The sequence below is a fragment of the Diuraphis noxia genome, unplaced genomic scaffold, assembly GCF_037042655.1.
Source record: "Diuraphis noxia isolate RWA-SAM2 unplaced genomic scaffold, SU_Dnox_SAM2 contig0004, whole genome shotgun sequence".
Lineage (NCBI taxonomy): Eukaryota > Metazoa > Arthropoda > Insecta > Hemiptera > Aphididae > Diuraphis > Diuraphis noxia.
Window position 1 is genome coordinate 45406737 of NW_028301714.1, and position 17173 is coordinate 45423909.

Consider the following 17173-nt stretch of genomic DNA (forward strand, 5'->3'; position numbering starts at 1 on the left):
GAAATACAGTCTATTGTTTATAAAATCTATACTTCATAATTTAAGTATTACAGTTAAAATTATAATGTTTAGGGAAAGATGAATTATATGTTTGCTTTTGATTCAACATGAAATAATTACTCCACGTGTTTAAAGTTACATGCATGTACCTATATTTATAATAAATAATGTTATACTTTCGTAATATGACTACATAGTTAGATTAATGTTAAACTACTTAAATAATTATGAAAATTTGTTTTTGTGAAAGCGTCAAACCAGTAGATCAATCGTTAAAGAGTAATTCACTTTTGCGGTAAACACAATTCGATAATGGTATCTTAAATTAAATTGCTAAACGAATATTACAATTATATATGAACATGTATAACAAATAGTTAGTTGAGATCTACTATCTTTAAACTGTTTAACATGTAATGTTAAATATCACAGAATGAATTGATCATTAACAAAACATGCTCTCTAAATTTATTGTCATTAATTGTATATATATATTTTTTAAATCATATATATGTTTTTAATAAATATAAACATCAGTAAAACTATTAAATATTAACTTCTATAATCATTTTTCATAGTTAATTTGTTTACGCATATATTCAAAAAATATTTTACTGTTATACATTTTAAACATTTTGGTATTAAACTAGAATCAAAAATCTGTTAAATATAATTATGTCATATTTTCGTTGTTATATTATAAATAAACATAAAAAAAAAAAATGTATTTATTTGGGAAAATATATTAACGAAACGAAGACAGTGATTATTGGATGGTAGATTGGTAGGTAATATTAATGATCTTGCGAAATTATCAACCGGTTCTTTGGGTCAAAGTAGTCAAATAAAACGTTTTCACCAGCCAATAAGGCATCAAAAAGCTTGTTATCTTATACCATAAAATAAATTTGAATATTTGATGGCATTAGTGATTATAGTGTATACACTATAACTATAGTTATTAGTTTATTACTTATTATTACTATATTCCGTTGTATGTATGTATTTATAGTATATATAAGAGATCAAACCGACAACATTATAACATAACTAAAAAATCTATGTTTAAACTAAAAGTGTTGGCAGTGTAAAATTTAAAAAAACTTATTACATATGCTTAAAAAAATTAAATTAAATAGCATCTACGCTTATTTAGTTATACCTATATCACGTGTTTACGCCGTCTGGTATGGCGTGGGCGTTTCGACATGTTTTTTGACGGTTGTTAAAGTCTCTTTTCGTACATTTTTATTACACAGGTACTGGCCGCAGTGATAGTGGCCGGCGTGCAATGTTTCAATCATGAGGCCGAAAAACGGGTTATAATCAACAGCAATGACAGTCCTATGCGGATAAAAGCACAGTCCCGGATATCCATGTCGAAGGGTGGATATGGTGCTCGGGTCCAGATCCGCGAAAATCTACATGGACAGAAGCATGCACACGCAATGGCTATCTGTGATTGTAATGGACAGGGTGAGTACAATGTACAAACTGGATGTGACGAAACAGACTCTAGACTTAAGGCATAGGCCTCTTAAAGGGTGACCATAGAATTGAAAAATAAAAATCATTTTTCCTAATTTATATACATATTGTGTTTCAATACATAGGTTTTCAAAAGAAATTTCCAAAATTCGCTTGGAAACTAAGCTGCATCGTTATGACGTAGGTGTTTCAATACATTTGTGAGATAGTGATTACAGTGTTTATTAGGAAGTATATTATCTCAGTAAAGTTATGTTAAGCTATTGGGGATTCGGGATTTTATTATTTCTATAAAACACTCTACAGTTTACCTATAACACCTATAACTAATAATATTTATAGTTATTTATGGTTTGCCGGTTAAAAAAAAATAAAGTCATGGTGGATACGAAACTTAAATCATTTCTCCACCCTCCCTTTAAATCACACTACTGGACATAGGTACCTACAAATACGTTTTAACATATTAAATTAACTGCAGTCCATGCCTCATATTATGCTTTATTGCTAGGATGTGTTTTGAGTGTTGTACTGTTGTTATATTTTATATTAACAAAATTAAGGAAGTGTACAGTGAAAGTTTGTGTTTAACGACGATTGGTGGTAAAATATGACGTACCTATAATAGTAGTCTCGGTCCATGGATTATTATAAACTGCACACGAACGTTACTCGTTTGAATATTTTGAGACGAGACTTTGATCGACACCCGCTTAAGATTGTCGCTTCGGGGGACGTATGCGTGTGCGTTAATAGCGGGTGGGGTGCATTGTATTATTATGTGAACGGCTTGACCTGCTTAAGACAGTAGAGCGCTTTATCGTCTATTTTATATGTAAACGAAAAAAAATGTAGGAACTTTTTAGATTTTTTTATAGCACGGTATCATGACACTCATTAATGATTATAAGTAACTTTTGCAGTAGTTTACGAGTATTGTGCATAATATGCAGTCGCGTCCACAAAATAAAAACCTACCTGGGCCAAGAATAAAATTCAAAGGCTAAATTATAGTATATTTGGATTATATATATTGCAGGTATATAGGTGTATCAAAACGTATATATTTTATAAATTCTAGTATAGTATACCATGTTATAAAAAATATTATCTTATTTGGGGAATATAGCCCCGGTTTGCCCTCTCTGCAGGAGCACTTGTGTGTATCATGTATGACGAGTGTGTTTGAGTCTCAAAATCATTGAATGTGATATTATTATAAATGAGATTAAATCAAGGTTGGGTCGGACTGGTCGGAGTGAATAATATTAGATTGTGGATAGAAAGGTAAATATTTTAATAGCGACCTCAAAATGAATCAGAAATCTGGCAATGACGACTGATGAGATATATCCAAAGGTGTCGAGACTCAGATCGAATAATGTTGAGTAACTTCTAACCTAATTTCTGGACCTGTACGCGCGCGTAACGCGTAAAGCATACGTGTATCATGGAGTGGTGTTGTTTTGATGATCGGATATTGATTTTTTCTAATCAACATCATAATACAAAATCACTAATTTTATTCCGACAGAAAAACGAGTAAATGATGCAGTATAATAACTACAGATATAAATAATATATTGTAAATTAAGTCTATTCTCGTTTTGACGTCCGTAAAAAAAACAAGCAAACGGTTCGAACTGATATTTTTGACGGAAAATAATGATTGAATAGTTAGATTGATGATAATAAATTACATTAACGCCTATAATACGGTGTGTGACGTGATTGGTGTTAATGGTGTTAAATGAAAAACGGCATTGCAATTCGCGTGGGTAACGTTGGATAATAATAAGTATAATAGATATATATAAAGTGGAATTGAATCGTACGAAACACAACATCGAAATGGCAGCTATGATATTGATACAAATATATTTATAGTATCTATTATAGGTACATATATATATACATAATTACATATATGTTAAATCAGTTCGATTTCGAATGCAAATACATATAATATATAATATGTATATTATATAAATCTACAGGTCTAGTGTCTAGACCATAGAGTAATATTACTCTATGGTCTAGACGGCGGAGGGAATTTAGTTCAGAAGTCACAACTATTGAAATATATACAGTTTGATATTCCATCGATATATTTACACATGGCGACGACACGACGCCAATCACATATATATAAAATATAATATGTATCTACATGCTACATTTATACATTATATATTTTAACAAGTACGTTTATCATTTTAATATGACGTATTGTATTATGCCTTATAGTATTTATTTTTTTTACGTATTTATCGACCACCGTTAATTGCTGAATATATATAATACGATGGTTATATTGATGCTATTTGCGGCAACAGAAACTAAAAAAAAAAAAAGCGGGTAAGTCGTGGATGTCGCTCTGCTGTACTGTAGGTTACTGTAATGGATGGGATTAAATTTGAATGCAATGATAGGTATCATTGTATACGAAAAACGATTCTGAACGGAGATGATTTGTCAGTCTAGGATATATTATATTTAAATATTGTCATATATTCTATTTTGAAACAAATATTTTATTTTTCAATTAAGATGCATTTTTCATATGGCATGGTAAATAAATTAGTGTTGTTATCATGTAGTTATCATAATTCATAATACCTTCTATTATCATAGATATACGAATACCTGGTTTGAGGATAAATCGTTATCATTACGCTTATAATGACGCTTCAAATTTTCTTTATAGCTATTTGAAGCAAAACTTATGGAAAACTTGGTGTTAAATTGTATAACCTTAGATATAAATACAAACAAAATTATGAATTTTGAGCTACAAAATAATTTGCAAATATTCATGGTTTTGACGTATCTATGTTGTCAAAATTAAAATTTGAATGCATGTAAAAAAAAAATGTAGCTATATATTTCTTTTATTTTTCAACTGCTATTGCAAAACTATATTATGAGCCTTGTATTAAATTCTCAAATCTTAGAATTAAAAAGAAAAACTTTTATGAATTTCGATCTAAGATAATTTGAAAATTGCCGTAATTTTTACGTATTAAGTCAATATTTTAACTTCAAATACTAATAAAAAAAAATTGTGCCTATGTATTCTTATAATTTTTTAATCACTATAATAATAACTTATGAGGAACTTTTTATTCAATTTTCAAGTATTTTGATGGGGCCAAAAAATTTTTATCGACACTTCAAAAAAAAAATTTCAGACAAATTGAAAATTTCAGTCGTCTATAAATATCTCAAAAAAAGTCAAAATATTTTGAAAATTAAATCATGTAAAGAAAATATCAATCCTAATAACTGGTAAAATTTTCAAGTATCTAGGACTTATACTTTTTGAATAATAACAAATATTTAAAATCGTTTCAGGATAAATCGTTATCGGTACGCTATTTCGTAAAAATTTAAAATTCAAACGCACTTAAAATTTTTCCTATAATGATGCTTCGAGTTTTCTCTATAGCTACTTGAAGGAAAACATATGGAAAACTTAGTGTTGTATTTTTAATCCTTAGTTATAAATGCAAAAAATTTTATGATTTTTCAACTTCAAAATTACTTGCAAATTTTCGCGTTTTCGACAGATTTCGTAAAATTTTGAACTATAAATGCTTATTAAAAAAAATCGTGACTTACGATTTTTAATTTTTTTAGCTACAATAAGAGCAACTCATAAGGAACCTTGTATTAAATTTTCAAGTTTTTTTGGTCGTCCAACATTTTTTTACCGACACTTAAAAAAAAAATTCTCAAAAAAGTCGAAAATTTCAGTGGTCTATAAATAACTCAAAAAAGGTCGAAAATTTTTGAAAATTAAACTGTATATTAGATAGCACTACCATAAACATTTGGTGAAAATTTCAAGTATTTACAGTGATTAGTTTTTGAATTACAACCATATAAAAAAATCAATTTGGTCGAACTGATTTTGCGTGAAAATTCCCGTCATTTTTTTTTTGTTTTTCTCGATTTTTTTGAAAAATGTTGGAAAATGTTTACTTTTGACCTTTATAATGCACCAAGGATCTTCACTTTTACATCGGAAACCACCCCCAAAGTTTGAAATCGAAGCATTATTTCGAATAGTTATGCTGTACACAGACACAAAAAAAAAAAAAAAACACACGTCATTGTAAAATCAATACATTCATCACTTCGTTCAGAATCTAAAATATCAAAAAAAAATGTAGAAAAAATAACATTAATGAAAACCAGTCAGTCGTGTCGTATAAGCTGACGGAGTACAATATCATATTCATTATATTATACACATGAAATACGTCGACGTGTATTTGTGGCTCAACAGTCAACAGTAGCTGCTGTGCGGGCCATCGTAATAATAATAGGTACATATTATATTATGTGTCACGTCACATCGATAGCATTATTATCCTTTTTTTTTTTGCTGGTCACTTAGTTTATTTGGTTAGTTTAATATAATATAAACTGCATTATTGAAATATTTAAAAAAAAGGTGATCGCACGCGCATCGATTAGTTTCGTTGTTATGGTCTCACGATCTTAGATCCGTCCATTAATTGTATCGTATTGAGAGTTTAGAGAAAAAACTAAAAAGGAAGAAAATAGTTATCTATAATCTGTATTATTATGATAATTTTATGCACAATAAACAAAAACTAGTCTTGAAGCATTTTTGTTGTGTGATTCAACACATTTTCCAAACATTAATAAATTATTAAAATTTTATGCACATTATACGTTTCGACAACGACTCCCCGAGAGAATGTTTTCAACACTCACACGAAAAAAATTATATTTAAAGAAATAAAAATGACTTAGTATTTTTTTGATAAACAATTTATCATCATTTAAATTTTAGATACTATATTATTTATGTATAATATATGTCTGTTATTCTGAGCCGACGTTAACGAAATTATTGCCAAGAAACCCGTAACATCAACTTTTATTATTATTTTTTATCAATATTGAATTTATTTCATAGATTTGTTAGTAATATTTGATCAGGATTGGTTAAAAAAAAGCGCTTCTTCAAATTGTTACCTAATACCTACTGTAATTACGCTTTAGGTAAGTACATTCCTTAAGTATCGGAAGTATAATATTATGTCATTTACCTATTATAATTTATGAGATTTCGATAATTGCTGTTATTATAGATGCAGATATACATCAACAATATTTTTTTTGTTCCGTTCAAATTCACGAATTGGCATTTGACACAATGTAATTGAGGTAAATGAGAGTTTACGCGTTTTAGACGATTTCGATTTAATGATTGCAATTCTTGAAAAACAATTGACTATTTTGTTGAAACTTGCTTGGAGTTTTAAATTTAGCGAATCATTTTTATTGTGCCACAATGGTATTTTTAACTCGTTTTTAATCCGTATCAATTCATTATTACGTCTTACGGCGCGTGCTGTAATTCACGAAATCGTTTCAAATATGATTTTATTTTGTGCCAAATAACTTTTTTCAACTCCGTGATAGCCTAAGGTGTGTACGATCGTGTTTTCCAAAAAATAATAAAAATCACGATAAAAACGGAATCTTAAACAGTTCGAATAACTCTCAATGCTGCAGCGAATACCATATTATACTGTATAATCAGGAATATAGATGTATTGAAAAAAAGGATTTATAATCTGGAAACATATATTCAATATTGTTCAAGTATTAGAAGTATAGAAGTGTAGTACATACAGCAGATGACCAATTATACCCAATAATAATACTATCGAGTAACCTAATAATTGTGTTGGTGTAGCGAGAGTATACCTATACTTTATATTGCATATTATAAAACTATAAACACTTTATATACGTATATTGCTATTTAATAATATAATATGTCTGTACATTATATTAAGATTAAAAACGAGTAATCAGCTCTTTCGGAACGCAAAACGCGTTTTAAACCTTCTCACGCAGCGAGTTTAATCGAAATCATTCTTAGCAATTTTTTTTTCAACATAGAATAGATAATAGATACTCACGAAAATATCATGTCAGCGATATATGATAATATAATAGTACCTATAATACACCTAGGTCCAGCATGCTTAAACAGTGTTAATTATAGTGTACACAATGTACATTAAATATACATGTATAATACTATACACCCAACGAAGGGTAAACAGTAACCAATATTAGTATTTTATTGGTATACCGTTAGTTTTGTTAGTTTGTAACTTATAACAGAATAATATAATACGGTCGTGTTTTTACCGAATCGCACATTATAGTCATTATACTATTAGGCAATGGCGGAACTACGATCATTGAGGCCCGTGGATACAATTTTTTTGGAGGCCCTATATCTGTAATTTAAATTTCTAAACATTGGGCTGTTTATTTGTATGCAATAAAAAAAAAAAATATATATATATATATTTATAGTAAATTAATAATTTATTGAATCATAATTTTGGAAAGAGTAATAATAATATTTTATTTACAATGAAAATGATTTTTTTCTGCTACGGTTTTGAGCAAACGTCTTCACGAATAACGATAATAATAATAATATGCAGTGATTCTCGATGGAGGTATAAAAATATTAAATGCTAGTCAAGGAAAATAGTCAAGCCTCCGTTAAAAATATGAATAAAATGTATAATATATTAAACAATCGCGTCCAAGACAATATACATATATAATAATATAACGTAACGATTTGCGAACACGGTATAATAATAATATTGTCGATACAGGGATTTCGCGTTCACGATATATTTATTAAAAGTAATATGACAACTCACGTGATTGTACTAACTACTTTTTATAAAATTTTAAATTATAAGGTTATTTAATTTTCTTTAAAATTTAATATAATATTATGTAGATGAAATATATAAATATGCCCAAAACCATTAATTTTAATGATTAACATTAAATTTCTAGTATTTACGTAACACCAATGACGACAATGATTATATACGAATCATAATTTAATGTTGTCTTTCAATGCAAAATAATTGTAAAACTACTTACCTAAGTAACTTGGACGTTGTTTCTGACACCAAACACCGTCAAAGGTCAAACACCCAATAACACCACTCTTATATTGAAATCGTTAAAATGAAATGAAAAAAATAATTTCTTTCTTGGGCCGTAGACCGTAGTATACAATCTATTTATATTTTCTATAATTTAGTATACCAGCTATTTTTTATAGGCTCTACTCCGAGTTACCGTGTATCACCGCCGCATGCCCGCATATCGAATTAAGACAATATGACAATATTATTATTCAAATTAATAATAGTACCTACTAAATACTATGGTGTATGATTAACCATATTATACACATTTAGTAATCACTTATCAGTATACTTTGTATTATTTCAATATTCAATGGTTTTATTTACTTGAACCGAAATTTTTTTTTTAAAGTGCATAATTTTGCTGCGAGGCGCCGAGGCCCGTGGAAAATCCCGCCTTCAATCATACGTATGTAGTTCCGCCACTGCTATTAGGTATAGGCAATATTATCAAAGCAATAATACCATCAGGACGCCTAGTCGCCGGTAGCTTGTATAAAGATATTTTGTAGTAGGTATTATTTTTGTTTTTGCAACAATAGGTAACAACGTTCGAATATATATACGATAGTTATATATATAATTTCGTAACTATATAATTATTATAATATTTTTTTACAGATAGTATTTAACTAGTTAAGTATAAAATTTCCTTGATTTAAATTAAATTATTAATACTTTTTTAAATCTTCCAATGCAATACAATAATATTATAGATTACGAACGATCATCATCCCCTACAAGAATTCGGTTTTGTTGGCTGGATCCACTGCACTTCCTAACTAATGTTCATGTGGAAAATAGCAGGTTCACGTGGTTACATCACGGGTTCCGGGTTCCTAATTAGGAAATGCAAAACGATGCATTTTCTGCACTATTATTATTTATTAATGTACATAGGCGTAATCTGAGGAGGTAAGAGGGGGCAACTGCCGCTCCAGATATTTTATTGAGGGGGCAATAGTATCATTTTGCCCCCCTTTAAAAGTTATAACTTATAATTTAATTTCTATTTTATCATAGCAACATTAAACAGCATAATGGATTGTATAATAAATAATAATAATAGATTTATCGTTTTGACTTTTTGAGTGCCTAAGATTATTATTTATTAATAGTATCACTATAAACTATACAACTATATAGCCTTCATATCATAATACGAGGAATTGCAGATAGATGACAGTGATGGCATGGCGGGTTATTAGTTATTACCACAATAGCACAATGCAGCGAACTAAGATTAGTTATATATATGCATTTTTAGTTTATCTACTGCTTGCCCCCCCCCCCCCCACTAAGGATTGACTCCAAATTTCGCCACTGTTAATGTATAATATACATATATGCAAGTACATATCTGCACACACCAAGATCTAGGTTATTTAAATTCTCCGGATTTATATTCGTAACACGATTGCAGCTTCGTCTAAATTATATTTTATATTATTATCTATATAACGAATATTTTAAGGCTTGAACAGAGTGGTTGATACCTACTCTAAGTTCCTATTGATCTTGCAAGTCTGTTTTATTCATATTTAAAAGTTGAAATGTTAATTTTTTAATTGCAATTTGAGAATCCTATTTAATTATGTTAATTTAAAATTGCTTTTTTTATTACTTTAATCATTTGCTCGAAAGTTATTTTTTTCTTTAATAGACAATTAAATTACAAAAAAAGATCACGAATAAAACATATTTGCCTTGAATCATAATAATTAATATTCAATATAAATATTACTGTACCTATGTCCTATACTACACAAAAAGTTATGTTAAAATAAATGTTATTAAATTATTTAATTTTTTTAATTTTTTTAATATATACCACCAATGTTGTAAAAAGCTAGATAGGTATAAAATTTACGAATTGTATATTTAAAAAATATCAACTCTATTTCAGTTTATTGTTTTTGAAACTATGTATATACCAATATATCGTTGATTAGTATAGAGATTATTTTACCGGTAATATAAAATATAAGCAATTTATATATTATTAAATTGGTTGTAACAAAACAACAGAGATTCTTTTTATGATTTTTGGGGTATTATATTATTATTTTTATCAGCTATAGGAACATTTAATTCTAATTTTTGTTTTTTTTGACATTATATGATTTAATAGTTTCTAAATCTATTAAAATATATTATACAATTTTAGTTTAATTTTTTTTTTTTTATCAAATTCAAGCTTTAGTTGTATGATTTTATTAATATCTAATAAACCCATTATAAAATTTAATGAAAATATTTGGAAAAATCTTTTTAATTCAGCATTTAAATATCTACTCGTATATACCTTTATATGTATACTACCTACTTATAGAATTTACAATTGCCCAAAGTTACGTTTAATATGAACTATGTATTTATTTTTATTATTTCGTCTATTAGGTATGTTATTTTATTACATTTATTTATTATTTTTTATTTTAGGCAATTAAGTGAAAAGCCAAACTTAACCCCATCCATTCAGTTGACCCAAAACATGGCAGATCAAAAATCGACCTTATTCATCTTATAGCTAGATCCGTGTACAGACATTATTATTATTTCTCTACTGCGTAGGTGTCAAATATGCATATCGGGTCTCGGTCGATTATCCCACTTATAGTTGTATCATGCACCGATGCATACATAAAATATAAATTAAAATTATATATCATGATGTGTGGATACTGGATGTATACACGTACCTATACTTAGTAGCTATAGTACTTAACATCTAAATGAGAGCGCGTAAAATGTTTCAGATCACAGATTACCACAGACATAATATTAATACAATATATTTTTATTATTATAACGTATAGGTAGGTATAACACTGGTGTAGTGGTGTACCTTCACCTATTACAAAGGTGAAAATGTTTGTATACTTCCTCTGAAGTTGTATCAAGTACAAGACATATGTGCTAAATTGCTAAGACTATTGCAATCGGTCTATGGGTATAGACTGTAGATACAGATACAAATTAAAATGTAGGTACGATATTATATTGTATATTATATTATATGCTGTAAATATAAGAATAACGAAAAATATTCCTACTTCTAAGGTACTTCGTGAATGTCTCGTCAAATACATTTTTTATACCCATAGGTTCTTTAAGTACTTATCTATAATTCATAATATAATCTATATAAGACTATAAAATATAAATATAATTATATTATTATTAATTAATTCTCTCTATATATAAGTATATAACTTTGTACGTAGGTAATCAAAATTCTATGAATGCGTTGTTTTACTATAGTTTTGAGGGACTAATGTTTTTCATGATTTTACTTTTTGGTAATATTGTGTTAGATTTTCATATGCTCGACGCTCATTTGGTTTGATTTAACACACTATAGTAATATTAATTATTATATACAGCATAAACTATATTATACCTACTGCATCTTTGTCTTCGTACTTAACTCCTATTAAATTATAAATTGGAAGGTACCTACTTATTTAGTTTCATGTCTTAAGTTTCATATTAACTGAATTTATAGAATAATTAACGGACATAAACTAAAATTACTTAACACTTTTTATATTTACCTATTTACCTTATCCATAAAGTTTCTTAACCTCAAATGCCCGAAAACAAAAGATCTGAATTAAAGTGAACCAAAAGATAGCATGAATTAGAAGAACTGCAAAGACTGTACCACAAAGACTCCTGCGGGGGTGGCGGTTGGCCTTAGATGGTGATAAATAATATATATAATAAATGTTACCCAGATTATCTCCAAATAGAATAACAAAATAAATTTTAACGTGACCTGCAAAGGATCGGGTGACCAGAACAACATATATATAAGAAACTATTTTTGATTGCACTGTCGTGCTATAAATGTATAATAGATTAACAAAGATCAAGTAGATTATAATACAATATATGAGTACTAACTGGTGGGCGCCCAAAAGATTATAATATAATAATAATAATTAATACAAACACTTAGGTAATACCAGTAAATAATAATAGATATGCTAACGTGATTGTTACCACAGCTCAAACATAGATACAATTTTTGTGGTACAAATAATAGTCAAATTCAAGGTGTTAACGATACCGGTCCGGCCATCCACCTCACCAATTCCTAGGCTTGGAATGCTTGGACAGTGTACCCACGGGATAATATATAATGCAGCTGCCGGGCCAGGGATCTCCGACTCCGCGTCCGCGTGGTCAAAAACACGTCGTCTGAGGGCGACGTCGCACAAACGGACAACAACGGCACAAGACGGCCAACAACGGCACACAAAAATGGCCAACAACGACGCGGAACGGTGTGGACGTAGCACACACACACGCACCGAGAGCGAGTACGTTGCTCGGGAGAATGAACAGACGACCGATCGACGCTGGACATACGCCGATTTTATATATATCAGAGGGGAGGAGGGGGACGTAGAGCTCGGCGAGCTTATCGAGTATAAAGGTCATTATATTCACGCTGTAATACGAAATTATAACGATAAGCTTAATATATCTCGAACATCCTCCCCCCCTTGGAAGACGTAGGGCGGCTTACAACTGGATGTGGATGGAATGGCATATAATGATCGACCAAGGTGACCACTGCTGAAGAACTTGATTGAAGTCTGAGGAAGATGACAACCTGATACATTACACATAATTAAAAGAAAGAAAAAAGAAAAGAAAAATACAATGTTCAAAACAAAGAATAATAATATTTTAAAGAATCGCCAAATACGATGAATATAATGCAAATAAAGGGAAGTTAGTAAAATAATATAATAAATAGATCGTAGCATGAAATAATAATTCAATAAATTACCTTATAATATCAAATGGTCACCCAAATAACCTTGCAAAAGGGCGCACAGTCTCAAAATAATCAAAAATAATTATACATAAGGCAATAATAATTTATATCAATACAATTTAACAGCGTAACAAAAAATCAAAAAAACCAAAAAACAAATACCTATGCCACGATTTACAATTCATGAGTAAATAATTAATACATTTTTTTTTTTTTTTATATATATATAATACATCAATGGCAATAGATATCAATAAAAATTCAAACAAACATAACTCTACGCATCCTTTACCTCCGATGCCCACAGGACCTAGGGTACATTAACTGATCGCATGGTGTAAGTATACATAATAATTTGCAGTACAGGGGCATGACATATTGCAGCGTAGGTGTAGGGATGGCTATATATATTTTAATTAGGTAATTTTACGACCTTTACCACCGGGCGAGTAAGTGTGCCGGTTGCGGTACGCAAGCTGACTACACGTACTACACCGTCCGCTCCCGGAAACACTTGTTCCACACGTGCCATACGCCAACGTAGCGGTGGTACATTCGGCTCTTTAACAATAACCAAATCGTTGACTGCAAGATTGGTCTCATCGTGTGTCCAGCGAGTACGCGTTTGCAATGAGTTCAGATACTCGCCGTGCCAATGACGCCAAAATGATTGTGTGGATTGATTGAGTAGTTTCCACCGCTGGACTAACGGGCGTGCCGTGTCGGCGATATGTACTTCAGGAACCGAGAGTAACGGGCGACCGATTAAGAAATGCCCGGGTGTTAAACAGTCATACTCAGAGGGGTCCGACGAAAGTGGCACCAAGGGGCGTGAATTAAGGATGGCCTCTATACGGCACAATAGTGTACAAAGTTCCTCAAGTGTAAATATATGTTCACCCATTATTCGCACCATCAAATTTTTGGCAGACCGTACTGCCGCTTCCCACAACCCCCCGAAGTGGGGTGCCCCGGGTGGATTAAAGTGCCACGTACAGTGGAACCTGGCAGCGAGACGATCTTTACAGTTAGGGTCGTCAACCAATGTACGTAAAAAATTTGATGCTCCAACAAAGTTAGTACCGCAATCAGTATAAATGTCGGTGGGGAGACCCCGACGAGCGACGAATCGTTGTAAGGCCGCCAGAAATGCCTCTGTCGTCAGATCTGACACATATTCGAGGTGAATTGCTTTTATCACAAAACAGACAAACACAGCTATGTATACCTTGTACTGACGGGCCTTGCGTAACCGATGTTCGGTCATGACCAAAGGGCCCGCGAAATCGATACCGACCCGCGAGAACGGATGGCACTCGGTCACTCGAGATGCAGGGAGATCGGACATAACTGGTTGTGGATTGACGGACACTAAACGGACGCAAGTTGTGCACTTGCTAAGAACGGTTCTAATAAGGGTATTAAGCGATAGAATCCAGTAAGAACGGTTAATAAGAGATGTCAAAATTCTCGGCCCTCCATGACCGGTAATATCGTGCCACTGGCGAATCAATAAAATAGACATGTGGGACGACTTGCTTAATAAAATCGGGTGTTTCTGTGTCTCGGGTACATCGGCATTTAACAAACGACCGCCTACACAAATTAACCCGCGGTCATCTATAAACGGACGAAGACGTGCCACTGGTTTGATGCTGATCGGGAGATTATTTGAAAGATCGTGAAACAATTTGCCAAACGCGACCCGTTGGGAACATTTTACAACGACCACGGCGGCGTGATCCAATTCATCACGTGATAAAAAATCCGTTTTATGAGGTAGACGTCTACAGCCACTAATAAACCTATACATACGAGTGACAACACGAATCATATGAATGTAAGACGAAAACCGCGCGTACCACTCGGGTTCTGGAGGTTCTTTAGTATTAGCGATAAGCGTTGTTAATGGAGCGGTTTTCATCTCCGGCAAACCATCGGTGAGTAATTTCGGACCTAACATCGCCCATTCAGTTTCATCACGGTACAAAACGTCCGGCCCCTTCCAGTATAGTGTATGGTTTACTAGTTCAGTTGGGAAAATACCGCGTGACGCACAATCTGCAGGATTACTAGTTGACGCAATATAATTCCAATGGCAGGCGGGAAGCAAGGTCGTTACTTTATGTACTCGGTTTGACACAAAAATTTTAAAACTGTCATGAGGTAATTTAAGCCAACTTAACACGGTAGTCGAATCTGACCAGGCATAACTTTGGGTAATTCTAATTTTGCGCTCAAGTGTCAATTTAAGCCGAGCCATCCAACGAGCTAATAAGACGGCCGCACACAGTTCCAACCGTGGAATTGTTGAGGCCTTGGTTGGAGCCATCTTCGTTTTCGCACCTAACAAGGAAACTACGGGTGGTCCAGAACGACTACGAAGTCTTAAATATACGACGGCCGAAAAGCCTTTCTCAGACGCGTCACAAAACCCACACAAGTAACCTTGGACGCCTAGTTGAGTGCCAATAAAACGCGGAATATTTACTGTTTGTAAAATCGGGAGATCCGCAACGAATCTGTTCCATACGACAACGATTTCAGGGGGCAACTGTTCATCCCAGGAAATCCCGAGTTGCCACACGCGTTGCATTAAATGTTTCGCTAAAAATATTACTGGCGCTAATAAGCCAAGCGGGTCAAATATGCGCGCAATTAATGATAACATGCCTCGCTTAGTTGTGATTAAGTTTTCGGGCTGAACGGCGTACCTAAAAGTGTCATCCCGTTGCGACCATTGGAGTCCCAGAATTTTAGTACCTCCACCACTTTCATCATCAAATGATAATAACCCACATGCCCGGTCCTCAGGGGGCACCTGATTTAACACCTCTATGGTGTTGCTCGACCATTTTTTCAAACTCATACCGGACCGTTTTAATACGTTTATTAAATCACACTGAAGTGAGATCGCCTCGTCTATGGTATCTCCTCCAACACAAATGTCGTCTACGTACGTACTGAACAATAATGCGTCACGTACGGCGGGGGCATCACCACAATCATGTTCGGCGATATGGTGAAGAACTCGAATGGCAAGAAAAGGAGCACAGTTCACCCCGTACGTAACGGTATTTAACTCGAATGCTTGAAGTGCGTCCTGCGGGGAAGCGCGCCATAAAATATGCTGATAACGCCTGTGTTCAGGGTCTACCAAAATTTGTCGATACATTTTGTTTATATCTGCGGTAAATGCGTAACGCGAAAGGCGAAATAGCACGAGCACATCTATCACGTCCTGTTGCAGTTTGGGACCCGAGAATAAACACTGATTGAGCGAAGCGCTCGAACTTGGCTGCGCGGATGCATCAAATACAACACGAATTTTCGCTTCGACGTCGGAAGACTTGAACACCGCGTGGTGGGGGATGAAGTATGACCCCACGGTTTTTGCTAAGGACATGTGACCTAATGACACGTACTCTGCCATGAAATTACAATATGCCTCCCGAAGACGGCTATCAGAAGCGAGCTTGCGTTCAAGTGACTCAAAGCGCTTGAGCGCTACCGCACGCGAACCCGCAAAGGTGGAGTCTGTCACCGGTTGGCGAAATAACAAAGGAACTACATAGCGTCCGGTACTATCCCGGAAACACCTTTTACGGAACATAACTTCACACTGCCCGTCACACGTGAAGTCATTAGGGGCTGCTTCTGGTTCCTCAACGCGCCAGAAATTGTCCATAAGACATTCAATTGAAGAGACCAACGAAACAAGATGTGAACTGGACACAGGATTACTCGACTGTGGAACTGGACCGATTATGATCCACCCGAAAACGGACCCGAATGCCACTGGGTACTCGTCGCCTACCGACACACGTTTGCCATCCAAGATGCGCGCAAAAAGATCAGCACCGAGCAGTAAATCAAC

At 32.8% G+C, this 17173-nt stretch overlaps 1 protein-coding gene across 1 annotated transcript in view; it reads left to right on the forward strand.

Moving 5' to 3' along the window:
• The window catches only part of LOC107167926 (uncharacterized), a 45052-nt gene that overhangs the window by 17940 nt on the left and 9939 nt on the right, over positions 1-17173 (forward strand). Inside the window, exon 2 of the mRNA XM_089225672.1 lies at positions 1260-1476. Within this exon, the coding sequence (XP_089081798.1) occupies positions 1260-1476 (217 nt within the window). The remainder of the gene's footprint in view (positions 1-1259; positions 1477-17173) is intronic.